Source organism: Chionomys nivalis, chromosome 24 (genome assembly GCF_950005125.1).
Source record: "Chionomys nivalis chromosome 24, mChiNiv1.1, whole genome shotgun sequence".
Taxonomy (NCBI): Eukaryota; Metazoa; Chordata; class Mammalia; order Rodentia; family Cricetidae; genus Chionomys; species Chionomys nivalis.
In genome coordinates this window covers 47,478,808-47,502,598 of record NC_080109.1, presented here as the reverse complement: position 1 = coordinate 47,502,598, position 23,791 = coordinate 47,478,808, and the positions used below count along the sequence as shown (strand labels likewise).

General features: G+C 36.0%; 1 protein-coding gene across 1 annotated transcript in view; it reads right to left on the bottom strand.

Moving 5' to 3' along the window:
- Nucleotides 1-23,791, bottom strand: part of Naaladl2 (N-acetylated alpha-linked acidic dipeptidase like 2) — a 701,987-nt gene that overhangs the window by 40,769 nt on the left and 637,427 nt on the right. The window contains exon 14 of the mRNA XM_057756897.1: nucleotides 8,047-8,245. Coding sequence (XP_057612880.1) covers nucleotides 8,047-8,245 — 199 coding nt within the window. The remainder of the gene's footprint in view (nucleotides 1-8,046; nucleotides 8,246-23,791) is intronic.

The following is a 23,791-nucleotide window of genomic DNA, read 5'->3' as shown; positions in this document are numbered from 1 at the left end:
CTCTAATTAAAACACCATGCCTTGAGATCATGGCAATTCATAAATGTTGGGGGAACTTGTATTCTATACACTATAAAGTTCTTGAAATTTTCAAAATCAAGCATTTTCCATGAGTGTGCAGCATGGGCATGAGTGTGGGTGTCTGGGAAGTAGCTTTTACATCATTCTGGATAATACCCTTCCGTCCTTGTCTAGATAGAAATGAGAGCTAACATTTTCCACAGAAAAGTTGGGAACTTTTGTGTTTGAAAAGCACTTTTAACGGATTGCTTGCTCTGTTTACTCTTGGTTCAAGGCAGAAGCATCTTGACATTTACACTACTATTTTCCTGCTTTCAAGGATGCACATGAAAATTGTCTTGCCTTGGCTTAGCTTGAAATGGTTTTCTGAATTTGCACAAATCCATTCTGGCTATCTCCAAAAGAAGTTCTTTCTTTTCAACTTCTGGCAACATTTATCATGCAAGCATGAAGCTCATAATATACACACGCACAAACATATACTGTCCCTTAATCTACAAATGGATGGCATTCTTTAAACTATTGAATATGGGCATTATTTGATACTCAATTTTATCTTTCTAATGTGTGTTATAGTAGTTTCCTATATAGCACTTCAGTTTATATAAGCAAATGCAGTTGAATATACCAGATATTTTGTAAAAATAATAAGATAATATAAAAATCAGATGTATTTAAAATTTTTAAGTTATATTTATGTGTGTTTGTGTTCATGTATGTTATGTGGGTGCCCATGTACCACATAGTACATGTGTAGAGATCAGGCAATATTTTGCAGAAATCAGCTCTCTTTTTTTCAATGCATGGGTCCCAAAGATTGGACTCAGATCATTAGACTTGGCTGCTAGTACATTTAACTACCTCATCAAACCTAGATTTCTTTTAGAGAAATCTGATGATTATCTGATAATTTATTACCTCTAGTAGGGTTAGAAGATGTTTATTTTCCTTGAGAATTTCTACCTAGAATGTAACATTAAATACCAGCTCATACTTTTGTTCTTCTCAATTATCCATACTCTTGATATTAAATAAGAGTAATGCAATTACAGTTGTTGACCCTCTAGCTCTCCTTCACAAAGCCATAGTAAGTCTACTATCCTTTGATGAAATTTTCTTTAAACACGTTTGGCAGAACAGTCTCTCTCTCTCTCTCTCTCTCTCTTTCTCTCTCTCTGTGTGTGTATGTGTGTGTGTGTCTGTGTCTCTGTGTGTGTATGTCTGTTTGCATGTTATCATTGCATAACAGGAACACTTTGCTCCAGATTTCTTTACGTTACAGTGGTACTCTGAGTAAAAGCAACCAGGGTACAGTCTATTATACCTGGGTGAAATCAGAACCGGGACTTTAAGGGAAGACTGCTTGCTATTCCATAAAGCACTACCCTTGACCAGGGAACTCAGAGCAAAGAAGTACAGCAGAAATTGGAGGATGTTACTTATCAGCTGGCCTGCTATGGCTGATGCTTTGCTATGTTCTTATACAGTCCCAGAACACTAGACTAGGTACCATCCATTGTGGAATGGACCATTCTACATCAATTAGTGATCAAGAATGAAAGCCATGCCCAAACACCAATCTTATGTAGGCATTCTTCAATCTAGGCTTTCCTCTCAGATAACTCTAGGCTGTGTCTAGTTAAAATTAAATGTAACTTTTCTTCGTTTATCATTCTTTTAAATGTTTAGAGAAGCTCCGGTGAGACTTTATGCTGATATTCTGTCGAAATGTACAACTTAGAAAATGCTGCTGTAACTCATTTTAATGCCTTGCATTGTTCCTTGACAGAAAGCCTTTGCTATTGGCATCTATGGAGAACATTTAAAAACTCCTGATTTTTGACTTGTGAAATCTGTAGGTTGAAGATATTTCTGTGTCAATGAAGTGCAGATCATTCATTTAATATCCAATGAAGTCAAGGCTTAGTAGTCTTCCATTCTTAAGGTTATGTAGGCTGGGGTTGGTTGAGAAAAAAAAGAGAAATAATAGAGACACCATAGCAGCAAAAACATACCCCTAACAACACAAACACAATAACTAGGGACAAGGAGGGAATCTTCTGATGTCTGCTAAAACAATATAAAAAGTATAAATTCACAAGATAGTAAATTTCAATCACAAAAAAATGCTAGCAGCATTCTCATTGGGCATCTTTATCACTGCAGTGACTTGAGGGTATTGGGCATCTTTGTCACTGAAATGACTGGTGGATACTTGGAAGGCGGTGCTATTCAGACATTTGATTGATAAATTTTTAGCTACATGACAAGAAAGTAAATATTTGTTAAGAGAAAAAACTACTTAAACTAGAATTTAAAAATAGATATCAATGCAGTGATCCTGGGGCAGGGGGAATATTTTTTTGTGTTACTTATCAAAATAAAATTCTTCCTACGTTGATAGGGGGAAAAAGCTGTGGAGATAAAAATACTATTCGAGTGACAAATAGACACAGAGTAATGGTATAATATTACTTTCATTTTTAATTTATATAGAAGTATAAAGTCCATATATTTATCATACTCTGACCTCATTTCAGAGAACTTCTTTCTATTTTTAACATCTCTTGAAGAGTTTCTAGTTTAGAGAAGCAAAACTAATACTCAGAAATACTGCTTAGCTTTTTGCAGGACATCCAAGATGAGAACAGAAAACCTCCCTACACAAATCCCTTTCTGCTTCTGACAATCCTAGCTCAGTCCCTCCTACATTAATGCTCTTAACACGTTGTAAAAGCCATCCTATCTGAGCAAGTTAGACTCTACCAGCACAATACTATATTAAATGCCTATTGTACAGCAAAGTAGCCAAGACAATTGAACAGAGGAAATATAGACTTCAAACAAACAGCGCTAGAAGTAATATTTCATGCAAAAATAAAGGAATTAAAACTATTGTGCTAAACATTTTACATTTCACAAAGATGAACCTAAAGTAGCTAGCATACCTAAGTCTAAAATAAAACTGTAAAATTCTTATAATGCTTCACACAAGGATATCAAGAAATCTATATAACAGTAGCTTTCATAACCAGATTTTGGAAGCCACACAGTGCTACTGTGTCGATAAATTTATTAGCCTCATTTTATTAATATTAAAACTTATGCTCACCAAACAATATTTTTATGAAAAGAAGATAAAACACACTAGGAGAAAATATTTCCCAAAGCATTATCTGACAGAAGACTGGTGTAGTAGTTTAAATGTAAATGGCCCCCATAAGCTCAGCAGGAATGGCACCATTGGGAGGTACACCTTTGTTGGTGTAGGCAAGGCATTGTTGGAGGAAGTGTGTTACTTTGAGGTTATCTTTGAGTTCTCATGTCTGTTCAAGTCACACTTATTATCTCAGGTCACTCCTGTTACCAGCAGGATGTAGCCCATTTCTATTCTCTGCTCGTCTCCATTACCATGTCTGCTTGCGTGCCACCATACCATGGTGATAATGGACTAAACCCCTGGAACTGTAAGCCACTTCAATTAAATGCTTTCCTAACAAGAGCTGCCTTAGTCATGTTGTCTCTTCACAGCAATAGAAATCCTAAGGCAGATAAAGGTACCAGGACCTGAGATATTGTTGTGATATATCCGACCATGCTTTTGTTTGAAGGAATATGAACCTTGGGGCTGCGGATTATAAGGAAAAGCATTTTGAGACTTTAAATGCTGCTTAATAGGTAGGCTATTCTACTAGGAACATGAATGACAATGGAATTGAGTGTGAATTGAATTGTGGGATCCTCAATCAGAAGAATTCAGAAGAGAAGAATGTTAGTATCTGTCCTAGAGACTAGTCTTGTGATATTTTGGTGAAGAATGTGACTGCTTTTTGCCTTTATCCTAAAAGTCTGCCTGAAGTTAAGTGAAGAGTTTTTGGATTAATTTCATTGGCAGAGGAAATTTCAAAACAACTTTATGCTTATTCTGTTGTGTGGTTGTTAGTATTAACTCTAACGAAGATTTATAATGAAAAGGAGCAAGGTGAGAAAGGAAAAAAATCCACAATGTACTGTTTGAAGAGAAAAGGAGAATGGAGAAGTGGAATGTAGCTAAATCCTGTGTCCAAGGAGATAAACAGATTAAGAGATGAAGCAAAGGGAAGAGTGACTCAGAGCAAGATCCCACCCAGCTAAGTTTATAACTTGTGAAAAGCAATTAGAGAAAAGATTGAAACTGGGATTCGTGGTACATGTCTTTAAGCACAGCACTGAGAGACAGAGGCAGGAAGATTTCTGAATTTGATGTTAGTCTGGTTCTATAGAAGCAATGCCAGAACGCCAAGCTTAGGCAGTGAAGAAAACAATGGAAAGTAGAAATTTGATAAGACTGTAATTAAGGTGGACATGTTCTGGTCCCTGCAAGCAGTAGCTTTGGCCACATGTTTCTGGCTTTAAAGTCAAGGAGTGACTAAGAAAAGACACTGTGACTTGGCATATGTCAGGGGTGTCCCTGAATGGAGGCCTAGAGCAGCCATTGTGTGAAGCTGTGAAAGGGAAGCCTGGATTGCCTTGGAAATCCCAAGGTGTTGGAAATATCAGAGCCATGAGATACCTGCCAAGGAGAGCTACTAACTATGAGTAGAATCAGTCCAAGAAAAAGAAATGTGTTGCAGACAACAAAGCTGAAAGGAGATGGAGATCTGGAGTGTTTGACATCAGACATGGAGATGCAGAATTTGTAATTTGCCCAGCTGGTTTTCAGTCTTGTTTTTGTCCAATATTTCTTCATTAGTCTCTCTCACCTATGTTTTAGAAAGGTATCATGTGCCATTATATGGTGGGAGTATGTGACCTTCTTTTTGATTTTGATTTAACTGCTAAATTTTATAAATTCTTTAATATTTTGCATACCAGTTGTCTAAGTTATGGTTTCTTTGCTGTAAAGATCTATGATCATAGCAACTCTTATAAAGGAAAAGCATTTAATTGGATAACTTCCAGTTCAAGGGTTTAGTCATTTTCATTATTGTGGACAGGGCAGCAAGCAGGCAGACATGGTGCTGGAGAAGGAGCTGAGATTGGAGAACGCACTACATCCTGATCTTGCAGGCAATAGGAAATAGTTTGAGGTACTGGGCATAGCTTCAGCATATGTGAATCCTCAAAGCCTGCCTATATAGTGCCACACTTTGTCCAATAAGGCCATACATGCTATAACAAAGCCACACTTCTCAGTAGTGTCATTCCATCTATCACATTCTACTCCCTTGCCCTTAAGCTTGTAACAATACCATACTGCAGAGTGCATTTAGTCCATTTTCAAAAGTCCCATTGTCTATCACAGTCTCAACAATGTTTTAAAATCCAACATTCAAAGTCTCCTCTGAGACTCATCCAATCTCTAACCAGAAGTAAAATAACTCAGTTTTTTTGTTTTCTTTATAAAATGATTTTTATTGAGCTCTACATTTTTCTCTAACTCAGTTTTGAAATTGAGCAAAAGAGCTGAACTGAAATCTCACTTTAGAAAACACAGGTGAGAATTCATCATAGCAAAGGACAGTGAGCAATAAATGGCATCACTGAATTGCAAATTCAAAAACTAAACATCAATGTACACCTTTCAGCAGAGTTTATTCCCAGGCCACCAAGAGCAAATGTAGGTAAGGTGAGGAATGACAGAAGTGCCATGCTATTCCCTGTTGGAAATGCAAGATTATACACCTACTTTGGAACACAGTTCCTTACAAAGCTCTAAATAGACTTTGCCATGTGCCCAGCATTTATCCTAAGGAAAGGCATGTTATGCATGAATTTCATTAACAACTATAGTCAACCTTTAGTAACTGCTAAAATATTGAATCTTAGCTGTTCATTTCTAAATTCTATTATGTGAACTAGAATATGTGATAATGTTTAGAGTTACATTACTTATATAAGGTTTGCTGTGATAATAATTAAGAGTATAAAGTCACTTTTATTGGTATTAGTTAATAACAGACAAATGCTTGCTTTTCTTCTCAAAATACAGGATGAAGTAAGTTGAGTCAATAAATACTACTGAAAGCATACCATGTAGGTAAGCCATATACACATTGCAAAAAGGTTAAGAAGGGAATGTATTCTTCATATAGAAAGAGGCCTTATTAAATGGGTTCCCAGCATGATTTACCTACTCTCATAAAGACATTTTAAATAATTCTGTCAATAATGTGGTTGGACTTTTAAGCATATATTTACATGTACTATCTTTATATTTTACCAAATCATCTTCTGTCTTCTTTCTAACCCTGCGCTAGAATGCTATCAGGCTAAATGATGTTTACTTAAAGTGCCTGCTAAGTTTCAGGGGCTGAGAAAAAGTTTCAGGGAGCATACATAATGCCTTCATGTATTATGAAAAAATATAAATATTATACAGCTTTTTTCAATATTTCATGATCCAGAGTTAGAGGATTAGAAGAAATTACATGAAAATTTAAACTACATGTGAATTTCAGTTTTAGACTCACAAAGACAACTTATCAAATACCAAAGGTGTAAGAATGCTTTTATTATAAGAGATTTCCATGTGCTATCTCATTTAATAGATTCAGAAATTGAAATGTGGACCAATAAGGTTCTTTCCATGTTACTAAGTTTGCTACCAAATACCACTCAAATTTCATGTTCACTTAACAGTTACAGGATCGACACTCATAACCATATTTAAACATGTACAGAGATAGATGTCTACTGTTATAAAGACTGTCATAGTCTTTGGGGAAGAGCAATTTTAGATACTCTCATATGTAACTAAGATAGCTACACCTTTGTATCAATTATTGATTCTTTCCTTTAGCGTATGGCTGTACATGGCATATTTAGCAATTCTAATTATGAACAAGATGGTAGACAAGTGAAAGCCATGAGGAAGTGAGGAAATAGGTTAATCAGCATTGAACTATTCATAAAGGGTCATAAATTTAACACTTAACAAGTATCATTTATAAATGCAAAAATATATAACATGCATATGTAAGATACACATACATATGAATGCATATATTAAATTAGCATGCCCATATACATTATATAAGCACAGACTGTTGCCTTCTGGTTTTCCTTTGGGGAAGGGGCATAGAAGATTTTTATGATGAAAGATACTGACAAAAAAACTGGGTTGGAGTATATGTTTATATAAACAATCCAGTAATGTTGAATTTTCTTTTACATTCTTACACCAATACTTACCCTGTTTTATATAGTGTTTATTGACTACCTTACAGAAAGTACATATTTTATCCTCAATAGAAGAATGTATCAATTATACAAAATATTTAAAATATTCAAAATTGTTTAACATTTATCTTCCCTTTGTTTACTTTCTATTTTGTTTACATCCTAAGCAAGATATTCCACTGGGCTTTGGACTGTGCCTGAGCCATACTACTGTCTCTAAAAACCCATTGATTACATGATCTCAGGAGCATTCCTGTTACTCTCTAACTAAATTGCCCCTGCTCTCTTGGTTGTTTCAAGATCCATGGCACCAGAATATAAAATGTATTTAATATTGTCATAATTTATAGCAAGAAATATTAAGCTCGACATTCTAGACATGTTCTTATTAGTAAAACAGCAACTTGGCCTATCTCTTGGTACTCAAGAAAGCATATTTCACCCCCATTGAAGTTTAGACTGCACTTTATTTTCCAATAATGATATCATACCGATATCAATAAAATATATTTTGTCATGTGTCCATCATTCCATATTTATTAATTTGAACTTTGGATGGTAAATTTTACTCTATTTATTTTCCTATTCTACCTATAACTATTTTATTATTTTGTTTTTAAGGTGGATTACTTACACAGGCTTATAATTTTTGAATCAAATCTATCCCTTATTCTTTCTCTCTCATACCACTCTTATCTTCTCCCCACTTTTCCTTTCATGTAATGTTTGTTCTCACATCGGTGTGCTTTTCTTAAATATCTCAAAGTGGGATCTCTTTGAAATAGTATTATAATCCTTAACACATTCAGGAAGTGAAATTACGGTTTTGAGGGAAAGATATAAACATGGAAGTTTATTTCCTACCTATAAAAACCTGGTGGCACCTGCGTTATCAGAAAGTTCTTCTCCATGTCTTGAAGGATATCATTCAGCATTCGGACACGGCTGGGAGCTCTTTCCTTTGGGTCATTAGCAGGCCGCATCTCATCTGACTGGAAGATTTCAGCACTCTCCCTCAGGTGTGATGCCATGGCAAGTAGGTGAGGGACACTGGGCTCATCACCTGGTGAAGATAAATGAGCCCATGTTATGAGTCATTTTACCAAAGGAGCCAAGCAAACATACTACCATCTTGTCTCTCCTTTATAAATCAGATAGAACCCTGATGAGAGAATAGTTCTGTCATTTGCTTCCCAAAGAAAGGTTTATGTGCTTCAATTAAACACTGATAACATATCTTTTCTAACAAACATACTGTCCAAACTTAGGTGTATATTCTATTACATTAAGTGAATGGCTACTCCCTCATGATGGAAATATTACTATATTACAAACACTACTTTGAGCTTTATACACAATTATTGTATTTTATTAGGTACATCATTTAAAATTTATAAACATTGCTTATATTACAGAAGATGAGATTAATTAAGGTTTGAAAATTAAGTAAGGTCACAAATTATCAAGCAAGTAACATAGCTGAATTGGAACCTCGATCTTGCTGGCTCAGCAGTCCATGCTCACCACAGTATAACTGCATTTGAAGAAAAGAAAAGTAAATGGTACAATCATGGAGGTTCATGCCTGCTTTGCCAGCATTTGGGAGGCAGAACAATTTTGAACTTAAGATCATTCTTGGTTACATAGAGAATACGAATCAACCAAGTCCACAATCAGACACCATCAAAAGAAATAAATGAAAGAACGAATAAATGAATGAATGAATGAATGAAAAGACTGTCTAGCTATTACAAACAATGCTGCTATGAACATAGTTGAGCATATACTTTTGTTGTATGATAGGGCATCTCTTGGGTATATTTCCAAGAGTGGTATTGCTGGGTCCAGGGGTAGGTTGATCCCGAATTTCCCAAGAAACCGCCACACTGCTTTCCAAAGTGGTTGCACAAGTTTGCATTCCCACCAGCAATGGATGAGTGTGCCCCTTTCTCCACAACCTCTCCAGCAGAGGCTATCATTGGTGTTTTTTATTTTAGCCATTCTGACAGGTGTAAGATGGTATCTAAAGTTGTCTTGATTTGCATCTCCCTGATCGCTAAGGAAGTTGAGCATGACCTTAAATGTCTCTTGGCCATTTGAACTTCTTCTGTGGAGAATTCTCTGTTCAGCTCATTGCCCCATTTTGTAATTGGGTTGATTAGCCTTTTACGGTCTAGTTTCTTGAGTTCTTTATATATTTTGGAGATCAGACCTTTGTCAGTTGCGGGGTTGGTGAAGATCTTCTTCCAGTCAGTGGGTTGCCTTTCTGTCTTAGTGACAGTGTCCTTTGCTTTACAGAAGCTTCTCAGTCTCAGGAGGTCCCATTTATTCAATGAGGCCCTTAATGTCTGTGCTGCTGGGGTTATACGTAGGAAGTGGTCTCCTGTGCCCATGTGTTTGTAATAGCCAGAACCTGGAAACAACCGAGATACCCTTCAATGGAAGAATGGATGAAGAAAGTATGGAATGAATATATATATTAGAGTACTACTCAGCAGTAAAAAACAATGACTTCTTGAATTTTGCATGCAAATGGACAGAAATAGAAAACACTACCCTAAGTGAGGTAAGCCAGACCCAAAAAGAGGAACATGGGATGTACTCACTCATAATGGGTTTTTAGCCATAAATAAAGGACATTGAGCCTATAATTCGTGATCCTAGAGAAGCTAAATAAGAAGGTGAACCCAATGAAAAACATATAGACATCCTCCTGGATATTAACCTTCATCAGGCGATGAAAGGAGACAGATACAGAGTCCCACATTGGAGCACCAGACTACAACCCCAAGGTCCAAACCAGGAGCAGAAGGAGAGAGAGCACGAGCAAGGAACTCAGGGCCATGAGGGGTGTACCCACATACTGAGACAATGGGGATGTTCTTTTGGGAACTCACCAAGGCCAGCTGGACTGGGTCTGAAAAAGCACGGGATAATATCGGACTCACTGAACATAGCGGACAATGAGGACTGCTGAGAAGTCAAGAAAAATGGCACTGGGTTTTGATCCTATTGCACATACTGGCTTTGTGGGAGCCTAGGCTGTTTGGATGTTGACCTTAATAGACCTGGAAGGAGGTGGGAGGTTCTTGGTCTCCCCACAGGGCAGGGAACCCTGACTGCTCTTAGGGCTGATGAGAGAAGGGGAGTTGATTGGGGGAGGGGGAGGGATATGGGAGGCGGTGGCGGGGAAGAGACAGAAATCTTTAATAAATTAATTAATTAATAAAAAAAGAAAGAAAAGATGGTCTATTCTTATAATGTGATATAAGATATTACTTGGGGTTTTAATTTCTTCAGTAATAGTTTTTGATGATGCATATTTGAAATACATTTTTGACTTTCAAAATATCCCAGAAATCATCATATGTACTGCTATGTTTGTTTCATTTGTTTCTCAGAAAGCATTCTTTGTTTACTTTCCACTTGTTGGGCAGCTTATTAATGGTGGTAGCAAAGCAGTCACAGGTCTTTTGTACAAGAGAAAAGCCATGTCTAATGTGTCAGTAGACTTGAACCTTTGGCCAAGCCTAGCTGAGTCTGGTGCCATTTTCTTACACCCTTGTAACTAAGTAATATTTGTAGCACTCTTGATTTCCTGAAACTTTAACTGTCAAATAAATATATTAACATTATTACTGCATAGCTTTTTCATGATGATCACGTGAATAATACATGCCAAGCACTTCCCTCCAGGTAAGCAGATGTTATTTGAAAACATGTCTGCTAGACTTTTATGATAGAAGTGTCTATGATCATCTTTTTGTAGGGCAATAGCTACTGTCATTCTTAGGCAATTTGAGATAAATCAATACAACAAAATCAACATGACAGTGCAGAGTTACTTCAAGTCAAATTGTTCCAGAAGTATAGATATATAGAGTCTAAGTTGCTGTCTTAGTAGTATGGCAAGGGAGCAGGAATATGTGGGCATCCTTTTAAGGTTTTCATTGTGGAGAGTTTGGGTTAGAACAGAATGATCATGACAACAAAAGGACATTCTACTGTGGAGGAAGTCCAAGATCTTCAGCTTGGACAAGATCCTTGAACATCTGGTATTTGTATAACCTCAGTTTTTTTGCTCTGTATGTTTTATCTCATTGTGGAATTCAGACATCTCCTTCATATGCTACTGTACTTGTCCTGCCCCTTGAAAATTTAAGAAATATTATAAAGGTAATGTGGTAAGATGAAAATCTATGTTAGCGACAGAACTAATTCATTAAAAAGATCTTCAAAAAATTATCTACTACTATCATGACTTTTAGAGTCTAGTTGAAGAAACAAACTACATCATTGTTAAATGAACAAAGTAGATTCGATTACGGGGGTTATAAAAAGTTCAAAACAAACTAGAATCATGTGAAAGATAATTCAACAAATCCTCCCATTTTCATGTCTTTTTACCTCAGGTAGGAGAGAGAGTAAGAGAGATGATGGGAATGAAGAGAATCAAATTATAAGCATGTATAGAATGGTCAAATGATATATTTTTGTTTCACTTGATGTTTAGGGATGAGTGAGGAGGCCAGAGGACAAATTCTAGAAAACAATTCTCTCCTTGCTTTGGGATGCCACAACTCAATTCATCAGGCTTAGCAAAAAGTGACCTAACTTGCTGAGCCACCACATTGGCCTAAATTAAAAAATATAAAAGAGTGTGTTTATTTTCTCTACGGTGTCCTCAGACACTTAAGGTCATGTTCAACTTCCTCAGTGATCAGGGAAATGCAAATCAAGACAACTTTAAGATACCATCTTACACCTGTCAGAATGGCTAAAATAAAAAACACCAATGATAGCCTTTGCTGGAGAGGTTGTGGAGAAAGGGGTACACTCATCCATTGCTGGTGGGAATGCAAACTTGTGCAACCACTTTGGAAAGCAGTGTGGTGGTTTCTCAGGAAATTCGGGATCAAACTACCCCTGGACCCAGCAATACTACTCTTGGGAATATACCCAAGAGATGCCCTATCATACAACAAAAGTATATGCTCAACTATGTTCATAGCAGCATTGTTTGTAATAGCCAAAACCTGGAAACAACCTAGATGCCCTTCAATGGAAGAACGGATGAAGAAAGTATGGAATATATACACATTAGAGTACTACTCAGCAGTAAAAACCAATGACTTCTTGAATTTTGCATGCAAATGGACAGAAATAGAAAACACTATCCTGAGTGAGGTAAGCCAGACCCAAAAAGAGAAACATGGGATGTACTCACTCATATTTGGTTTCTAGCCATAAATAAAGGACATTGAGCCTATAATTCGTGATCCTAGAGAAGCTAAATAAGAAGGTGAACCCAAAGAAAAACATATAGACATCCTCCTGAATATTAACCTTCATTAGGCGATGAAAGAGACAGAGACAGAGACCAACATTGGAGCACCGGACTGAAATCTCAAGGTCCAAATCAGGAGCAGAAGGAGAGAGAGCACAAGCAAGGAACTCAGGACGGCGAGGGGTGCACCCACACACTAAGACAATGGGGATGTTCTTTTGGGAACTCACCAAGGTCAGCTGTCCTGGGTCTGAAAAAGCATGGGATAAAACCGGACTTGCTGAACATAGCGAACAATGAGGACTACTGAGAACTCAAGAACAATGGCAATGGGTTTTTATCCTGCTGCATGTACTGGCTTAGTGGGAGCCTAGGCAATTTGGATGCTCACCTTACTAGACCTGGATGGAGATGGGTGGTCCTTGGACTTCCCACAAGGCAGGGAACCCTGATTGCTCTTAGGGTTGATGAGGGAGGGGGACATAATTGGGGGAGGGGGAGGGAAATGGGAGGCGGTGGCGGGGAGGAGGCAGAAATCTTTAATAAATTAATTAATTAATTAAAATAAAAAAATATAAAACAGTAATAATTAATTGTATACAATGTACAAAAACTTTTACAAATTGTTTTAAAAGAAGTACCTTCACAAAGTATAAAATCTCTGAAGTATCATATTTTTACATATGTTAAGCTTTTATAGAAAATATATGAAAGCTGAAGATAAATTTTAAATCATTGCTCCCAAATAATGATATGGTTCATTCAACTGCAGAAGTTACTGTGTTTGAACACATTCTGTTTTACTGTACATTTCATATTGATTAATTTTTGTATTTGATTTCACAGAATTTCATGAGGATAGAGTTTTGTTCATTTTGAGAATCAAGTACCAAATAACTTAGTGGAAAGTTAGGATGGCATGTCTCTTCTTAAATTGTGATGATTCGCCAAAGCTAGTGCATAAAAACTCAAACTATCTTTGCACAAAGTAAAAAGGAGATGGATAAGCACATTAGAATTCACTGAAATTGAAAGAGTGAGCAAAGAAAATAACAAGTCCGACATCTTTGAGATTCTTCCACTTAAGAAAGAAAAATCTGTTCTGAACTACCATCCATTGCAGAATTGAAGGCATTACTACAAAATCAAGTGAGACAAACTGTACCATTCTCTCTTATTTAACTTTAAATGAATTTATCTTTTATGGCACTGCAGGGTACTGACAGCTTTCTGAACTACTTAGTTCCAGAAAAAGATAGTGGCAATCTGCCTGACACTCAGCAAGCGTTACTTCCAGAGGTCAGGGAATGAGAAGCAGCTCTACACGTAATGCTCACCCAATCTTTTCACTGTATAAGTTAAGCTTCGAGGAACCTTAGCAGTCATCTCCCTGTCAGTCAATTAGAGCTTTTCATTACCTTTAAATCAGTCCCCAAAAGAAATGCCCCTAACCATCCCTGGAATTTTGTTGATCCCAGGTGAAATAATCCCTCATGTTTTTTGAATTTGAAGTAGAATGTTAGCTGTATCACAGAAAGACATTTTTTTCTACTTAGTTACAGTCATTTTCCTTGTACCTAAAATTCACCAGATGTGTCAATGAACAAACCACCATGTTTCCTACTGTCATCATAGTATGCAAACATCAATAACAGTTTTCTCTGCCTTGTGTCTCTGTTTCTCAATTGAAAAGGAACTCATAAAGGAATAGACAATGTATTTGTCTTCATATATTTGGGTACTGTGGTAATAGCTATTCTACCATAACCATTTAGTTAAAAAAAAAGATTGAATGTTGAGTTATAAGATATTTCCTTACAGTATTTACAAAATCATTCAGGGATATACTTGGTGTAAAACAGTCACCTGCAGTAGTATTTCCTTTACTTTCTAGATTTAAAAGAATTATATCTAAAAAATAGAAGAAATTATTTTAAAGTAGTAATAAGAGAAGTTATATAAAGTTAAATCAAAATAATTCCTACAGATCTATAAACATTTCAGATTTCACTCAAGGCCTAGAATGTCAGAGAATGCAAGGCTGATGGAGGCTGTTCTCAGCTCACATTTACACAATGCTACCTCTACTTGGTGAAAAACTATGAACTGGAAGCAAGAGACTTCTCAGAATGGTGGTAAAGATTATCTTAAAGATATTTACATGATGTCTACAAGCCAATAATTTGATATCAATAAAAAATAACATTTGTATCGTCATAATTACTACCAAAATAGCCTGGCATAAATTACTTAATGTTTATCCTTCACCACCTTTAAGGAAAGCAGTCATTTACCTTTCCAAATTTATAGACCACTATAAATCAACTACTTTTATTAGAGTATGCAAACTAAATATACTATCTACAACTTATTTTTGGAAGGGAGAGAGTAAAATGTTATCACAGTTCTCTAAATTCAATATAAAAGTTTTTCCCCCAAATACTTTCTAGATCTATGTTTCCCAGTGTCACTGGACTCCCTGTTTACAGTTTGAGAAACTCTGAAACCTTGTGTCTGCACCAAGGGTTAGCCTTCCCAACCTCTGTGAAGAAAGAAAAGTATTGATGTGGGGGTAATGGAGTGGAATTGTCAACCTTTAAAAGTGATGATCACATCTTTGCTTCTGGGGAAAAGCCAACCAATAATACATTCTTAGAGCTCTGTAGAAAATACTTGTTTGTTTTAAATGTTGGAAGCTATGCCTGATATAGAACTTAATATTTAAGACTGACTAGAAAAATTATGTATTCAAGATGTTTTAAATTTCACATTTTGAATGGAATGGAAGACTCATTATCCATGTACCTTAAAGTAAAATTCATGGACTTAGGAGGTTCTTAAGAAGTAATTATTTATGTATTCGTATGTCATTGCTAGGAATAGGTAAAGACAAATAAGATTAATAGCTGCGACCTAGTTAGAAATGTATATAATATTTATGCATGCAGTATCAGTGTCATGTGAAATCATTGTATGTAAGGGCCACTGATGCCTTTATGGATCATTTTTTAAAAATATCTTATATAGAAGCCAAGAAGAAAAATTTTGAGACATATTTTGGGATTATCTAAAATAAACTCTGCCAAATAGCTTTTGGAAATTCTGGCACTTTCTATATTCTACATCATTTAAGGGAAGTTTTCTATCTTAAGCAACAACATTGATATGTCCCTACAGTTGTGCTGTAGATGACAAATTCTCCCCTTTCAGGAACAATTAGTACCCTATAACATCCTTCCTAGTTAGAGTGTGACTCCTGGGGCAGTGTTGTATCGTGGACTGAGAGGCGCGTTGTGATCTAGCAAACCTAAACACAAGCCTAATCTATGAGATTAGGTAAATACACTTATCTGTCCAAGACGTAAATCCTCTGTTAACCTCAGTTTCAATTTAAATCTAATCCTGGAAGCTCATGAATACAGCTCTTGACTCATGTTACATGCAGTGCATGAAGCAAACTTAACCAAGTATATAGCCATCTTTGTAAAAATGACTTCAGGACTACCCAGGTATTTGTCAAAGAGCTTATTCCTCATAAAGATTCTTTATGTAGGATTTCCCAAATCCCTTGCCTAGTAGGTCATAAGCTCCAAGTAGCTCATACATCTCCTATACATAAGCCATCCATACCCAACAGTGACAGCAGTGCTGGCATCACCCACTATTTCTGTACCTGCTCTAACATGACAGTACTTAGGTCTGAACAAGACACTCTCCAGCCAAATGACGCTATAGCTTGATAAATTTTATAAACCATGTGCTTTTATCTGCCTTATAAAGCAACAAGTTTATCACTGTCCTATTTTAAAGATCAATTTTGTTTTCTAATTTTGTAATTTCTTGGGGTTTCATTGCTGTAGGAATTCCTACAGGCAGTAGCCTGTAAGTTACCAGCCCACTTGGGCATTGCCTCTTATACTGTATATGCCCATGTAAAGCACAGGTCTGACCTCTCTTCCAGTGGCATAATTCAGTTCCTGTTCCCTGTGCAGAGGATTGTGATCTGTGAGTCTACCCCTAAATAAATAACCCTTTACTATACTCAATTCTGAGCTAGTGTGGGATTTTATTTTAGCAACTTTCTTCATCTGGCACCCTTGTGGATCCGGACTCCACGCCTACTGGGTTAACCAGCCCATAGCCCAGAAAGACGCCCAAACACGCCTGCCTGGCTTGCTTTAACCTAATCGTTTTTGTAAAACCCCCGCCATAGCAGATCTAACTGTGTGAGGCAACTTGGAAATTTCCCAGGCTTGTGAAGATCCCCTCCCCAACAGCCATGTTCATTGCCACATGGCAACTTGTGCAGCTTCCGGTTTGTGCTCTCTGCCAGTGAGTTCTGGACATCTTGGTCTATGTACGTTAATTTGTCAAGCAAAGCATATTTCTTGGTATTTAACCAGTACCAAGGCGGGAAGCTAAAGCTCCTCGGACCATTTGTGCTGCCACCTGTTACATTGATGCTAGCTGCAACTCCACAACCATGACAACTGCTGGACAATAAAGATTATTATACCTAAAAAATTTACCAGACTTCATAACAGGTAATTAATAAATAAATCAATAAACTTGAAAATTATATAATTGTAGACAACATTACCATTGAAACTTTTAGTAGCTTTTTTGCTAATACTATGGATTCTATTCTGCCAGGCTTATATGGTTATTGTGATACATCTATTTATTGGATATTGCAATTCAGGTTTTTTCTTCATAGTATATTCTTAAGAAATGGGTTTGATAACAGAGCCAAAAATGAAACACTTTTAGAAATGATACAGTCTTACAGACTAATAATGAACAGGTAGCTGACAGGATTAATACCATTGAAAATCAAAAGTTACCTGAAAAAATTAATACTATTGAAAATGGTAACATTAATTTGTCAGACAAAATTGAATCCACATCTAAGGATACTGAGAAATTATCTGAAAGAATTCATACTGTTTAATTTGAGAATAAAAATGGTTAAAAAGTTATAATAGGTTAGCAGATAGAGTATCTCTCCAGGTAGGCAATCTTCACACTATCCAAATAATGTCCAAAAAATGAGGTGTTATCTTTCAAGGAAAAACTTCAGATCTAGGAATCACATGTGCAGAATGAGAACTAGGTAACTCAATGACATCACTAGAAATATATACAGGTCAGGAGATTCAGGCTCTACAAAGACAATAGTAAAAGGATTTGGAACAATTGAGGAAAATATTGGAGCATATGAGCAACAGAAGAAGGTACAAGCACAGGACTTAACATCAATAGTAACTGTCAAAGATGACTTACCCTGGGATTTAGCTTCCTACCCTGTAATTTACTTTGGCAAATAGGAGTAACAGATCCAGATACTAGATGAGTATTTATTGAATCTCTCACTTTTGAAAATGCCAACGTAGAATGTCAAAAGATAACTTGGGCCTTTAAAGGTTAGATAAGCACCTATGGAGGAATGGATCCTTCATACAATGAACATTGATGTATTTGACTATAATACTGAATCTTGGGTAGGAGAAGCAATTTCCAAAAGGTTGAGAAGACATCAAAATGCCAAAAGTTTAACTGTGGTAAAATAGGACATATGAGAATGGATTGTACACAAGGAATTCCTAAGAATAATGTTTCCTCTGGGAATGTCAGGAAAAGGAGGACACTCACCCTTCAGGTATATGTAGAAGGTGTGGCAAAGGCTGACATTGGACCATTGAATGCAGATCAATAAAAGACAGACAAGGCAACCAGATACCATCAGGAAATTTCTTGGGGGGGGCCACCCCAAGCAAAAAGTGGTCCAGTCATTCCCAGTCACTGTGGAGGAGATGTCTTACCGGGAAAATTTAAAAATCCAGAGCCTTCTGTAAAAGACCATACTGTTCTGGATGATGGAATAAACATGGAGGATAAATCAAATCTTCCAATAGGAAATAGGAAACACATATTTTGGCTGACTTCTACAAATGATCAAAGACCAAAGCTAAGAGTGCATATAACTGGCATTGTAATTGTGGGTTTGATAGACACAGGTGTGGACATAAGTATCATTACTCCAGAATATTGGCATTGAAATTGGCCTCTTCATAAGGCAGATGTTCAGTTACTAAGAATTGGAACCCAATCTCAAGTAAAACAATGCACGAGATAGGTTGAAAGCATAGGGCCAGAAGCACAGAAAGGAATCCCAAGGCTGTAAGTGGCTAATATTACAGTGAATGAATTCATGGGATTGTAACCTGCTGCAGCAATGGAATACCCAGATTAATATTCCTGCAGGCCCAGAAACTCATAATTCTGGGAAGGATATTATAAGGTACTATATATACATGAATGTCACCAACCATTCAGACTGTACAAGAACACAAAGCAACTAGCAAACCTTTAGAGGTACCAATGGGCCTACCTTTAAAATGGTTAACTGAGAAACCAATATAGGTTTAACAGAAGATAAACTTCAGGCTTTAGAACAACTGGTACAGGAGCAACTAGATGCTCACCATATTGAAGAATCAGCAAGCCCTTGGAATTCTCCTGTATTTGTTTTTAAAAACAAATGTGGGAAATGAAGAATGGTGACATGTCTAAGAGCTGTCAACAAGGTAATTCAACCTATGGGCCCTCTACAATCTGTAATTCCTCTGCCTCTTGACTACCGAAAAGATGGCCTCTTATAGTTATTCATTTAAAGGATTGTTTCTTCACCATACCTGCACAAGAAAAGGACAGAGAAAAATTTGCCTTCATAGTGCCTACTTAGAATAATTCTCAACCTACTAGGAGATACCAATGGACTATCCTTTCACAGGAAATGCTCAATAGCCCATCCTATGCCAATACTTTGTAAGTCAGTCATTGAAAATAATATGTAAAAAAAAATCCTAAATCTGTAATTTACCATTAAATGAACGACATTTTGATATATGATCCAAATACAGATACTTTGGAAAAAATGTTTGAAGAAGTAAAGAAAGTTTTGCCAAAATGGGGATTACAAATTGCTCCTGAAAAAATACAAAGAGACGATTCTGTCAATTGCATAGGTTATAAAATAAATTTACAGAAAATTAGAACACAAAAAGCATGAATTAGGAGAGATTTATTGCAGACTCTTAATGACTTTCAGAGTTTTCTAGGAGACATATTCAGTCTACAACCTGCTCTTGGGATAACATCTGATCTAACAGTTCATTTAAGCAAAACCTTTGATGATAACAAAGATTTAAATAGTCCCAGAGAATTAACAGCTGAGGCAGAAAAGGAATTTATTGTTGTTGAAGAAAAATTGCAGGAGACACATGTGGATAGGGTGAATCCAAATTTTAATTGCATTTATTCATATTGACTTCCAAAATTTGGCCTATAGAAATTTTAATGCAAAGGGAAGATATTATTTTAGAACAGATATTTTTGCCAAATAAACAAAGTAAAAAATTTAAAACTTATGTGGAAAAAGTCTCTGAATTAATTATAAAAGAAAAATTGAGACTTCCTCAAATAGTAGATATAGACCCAGCAGAGATCATAGTGCCTTTTACTTCTGATAAAATTAAAAAATTATGGGAAGAAAATGGACTTCAGCAAAGAGCTTGTGCTAAGTTTTTCAGAGAGATTAATAGCAATTATCCCAAAAGTGAAAGAATTAACCTTATAAAGAAAACTAACTGAATCCTTACCTGCATTGTATGGGACACACCAATAATTGGAGCCTGTTCATTCTTTACTGATGCAAATAAATCAGGAAAGGCAGGATACAAATCAGAAGATTTAAGTAAGGTGGAACAAAGCCCTTATAATTCTGTCCAAAAGGCAGAATTATATATTATTCTCATGGTACTAAGGAATTTTGAAGAAGCTCTTTAAAAAGTTACCGATTCATAATACGCCAAAAGAGTTGTCTTGCATATTGAAACCACTGAATTTATAACAGATAATCCAGAATAAGTACAAAGTTGTTTAAAAATTTTCTCTGCCAAAGGAATTAATCAGGTTTAATATATAATCAGGAATCGGTTTAGTCCCGTATACATAACACACATCCGATCCTATATGGGTCTGCTAAGTCCTCTAGCACAAGGTAATGCAGAAATTTATCAATTATTGGTTGGAAATATGTTGAAGGCCTCTGAATTTCATAAGAAACATCATGTTATTAGCAAATGTTTAAAGAAAGAGTTTTCATTACATGACAACAAGCTAAGGAGATTGTAAGAAAAATGTCCTACTTGCTCTTTCTATAACCAAACACCACTACCTTCAGAGAATAAAGCAAAGAGTACTAAAAGGAATGTAATCTGGCACATGGATGTGTTCCACTTTGCAGAAATTAAAATATGTATATCACAGCATTGATATTTATTCAGGCTTTCAATGGGCAACTGTTTGAGCTTAGAAAAAACTGATTCAGTAATCACACATTTATTAGAATTTATGGCCATCATGATTAACTGAACAAATAATCAGATAATGCTCCAGCATATGTCTCTAAGAAAATTAAATGGTTTTTTGCTTATTATAATTAAAAAAACATATTGTAGGTATACCCCAAATCTTACAAATCAGGTAGTTATAGAAAGATCAAATTGAACTATAAAGAATACATTAAACAAACAGGAAGGTATGGAAAATATCCCCCATAAAAGATTATATAATGCTTTATTGATCTTGAATTTTCTTAACACTAATGAGAAGGGACAACAGCAGCAGAGAGACAGTGGATAATAGAAAAGTCTTCTGAATTAAATCAGCCAGTGTATTCCATTGTGTTGACCTCACAATGGAAGCCAGGAGATGTGTTACATTGGGGGAGTGGTTTTGCTCTTGTTTCATCGGGAGAAGAAAAATTATGAATACCACCAAAATTAATAAGGATTTAGTTTTAAAAAGAGAAATTTCTTGAGAAAGAGAAATTATGGCTCATCCACAGGGGTGACAACATACAGGTGGTAAGGAAACCATATAGGGTTGGGGCACAGTTATGGTCTTGTCTTTACAGGAAAATACACATCTTCAAAAATTCAAGAGACCCTGGATGTTTGGATGCTGACAGAGGAAAAGAAACTATCCAATAAAGATCATCAAAAAAAGGAATATAACTTATAAGGACAGGTGATCAAAACATATACATTAACACACACACACAGAGAGAGAGAGAGAGAGAGAGAGAGAGAGAGAGAGAGAGAGCTGGTTTTGAAGTTGGACAATGACTCTGTTGTTCTCTACATTAAAGCATGTTGTTAAACTAAAAATTCAGAGTTTCTGTTTCATGTCAGGAGCCACCGTATGGGATAAAAGGAAGAAAGAATTTAGAAAAGCAATTTACTTTTTTCATACCTATTTTGTCTCTATCGTACCATTCATTGAATATATGTCTGTATAAATAATATTTAAGTTTTCCACAATGAACAATAAATTTTCCTGCAATAATCTTTGAAGTTTCCTGGAAGAAGATGCAGCCCCACAACAACTCCATCTGGTTGATATGATGTCATGATGCTGATAGTGTTACTATAAGGTCTGTTTTTGGGTACCAGCTACTCAAGATGGTTCCAACTTGGTTAGCTGAAATGGTGCACTTTTTTACAGTGTTCTGGCCAGAACTCCAAATAGGAACCTCAGAAAACCCCTACAGAATACTCAGAGACAATTTGCAATTATACCAAACAATATTGTTGAAACTTAGCCATCATTTTACCTTCACAGGATCCTTTAGAAAAAACATTGCCCCATGACAGCTGGAAGTAATTCTAGAAGATGACATCCCCACTCCCAACAAAGTTTGCCCTCAGGGTTAAGGATATCATTTAAATGTTGATTATAATTGGTATATGGTTGGAAGTTGGGGGAAAATTATGTAAGCTCAGGGACCTCTTTGAAAATAAAAAGGGAAATTGAATGGGATAATAGATTAGTGTGAGCTTACTCACACTAATAATAATAGTGAGTAATAGAGTGAATACTTGTGAGCTATTATTTATTGGCAATTTACATTGGTTTAGATTCTTGTATATTGATACAAACTTAAATAATATTAAATATGTTCCTATTTTCATCTACTATAATTGTATACTAGGCAAAGTTATTTTGTCATATTGTATGCATGCATGCTTCTACCTCTGCTTAATACATTTTGTATAGTGATACAATTTTAGGATATTGCAATATATATTTCTACATCTGATCAAGATACTTATACATTGTTTACATTTTGAGGTCATTGTCCTTATTTATTGCATTTGTTGTTCAAAGATTGTTTAATATTCTAATATGAAATCTTAATCTTTACATTATATAGGTATTAAGAATTATAGGTCAATAGTCATCCACGTTTGTCATACTTATAGTTAGACTAATCAGGTTCTTTAGATACAAAGAGATTGTATTCTGCATAGATAGGTAATCTTCAATCATTTCAAAGAGCTGTAGAATATGTCATTTAAATAACTTAGGGTTCTGTTTAAGTGAGACAAATTTGCTCCTGGCAGCACCAATCTGTTCTCGAGAGAATGTTAAGCACTGAAGACACTCCACTTGGAGCTTGTTTTCTTCTTGGCAAAACTGGCCTTTGGGCAAGGAAGTGTCCATGCATTGACCACTGACAAAATGTTCTATATCCAGACAGGACAAGCAGGATGCAAGAAAAAAGATTCTCATATTTTGCCAAGACAGGTTAATATGGTTTAGAAAATTTTCCTGCCTCTGAAAATGGTCTGTCAGTTACTCTTGACCTTAGCCAAAGTTGGTTGCTCCAATGTTGCAAATGAGACTGGGTGATTGCCCAGGTAGCCAGTCATCTCTGTTATTTATTGCACATTTGTTGCTTGGTTGTACTTCCTGCTTATACAAGTAACATTATTTCCCTTCTAGGGTCTTCTTTGAGGTTGTAGACAAGATAGTTGTAGTTACTTTTCTCTCATGACTTGACCATGTTATTCATAATACAAGACTTAAACTCCTAAGGATAGGATAATTATTGAGACATTTATCACATGTTTCTTGCTTGATATTTTTTATGCTGGTTGTAATTACTATTTTTATAACTGATATTTGTTCCTATTGTATATAATTTTGTATTAGGCTTAAAACTCCTTATTTAAACAAAAGGGGGGTGCTGTAGGAATTCCTACAACTAGTAGACTTTAAGTTACCTGGCCACTTGGTCACGGCCTCTTCTGATATACATGTTAATGTAAACCGTGTTTCTGGCCTCTCTTCCGGTGGCATGATAAGGTTCCTGTTCCTTATTCATGCAGAGGATTGTGATCTGTGAGTCTGCCCCTAAATAAATAACCTTCTATTATACTCAGTTATGAGCTGCTAGTGTGGGATTTCTTTTTA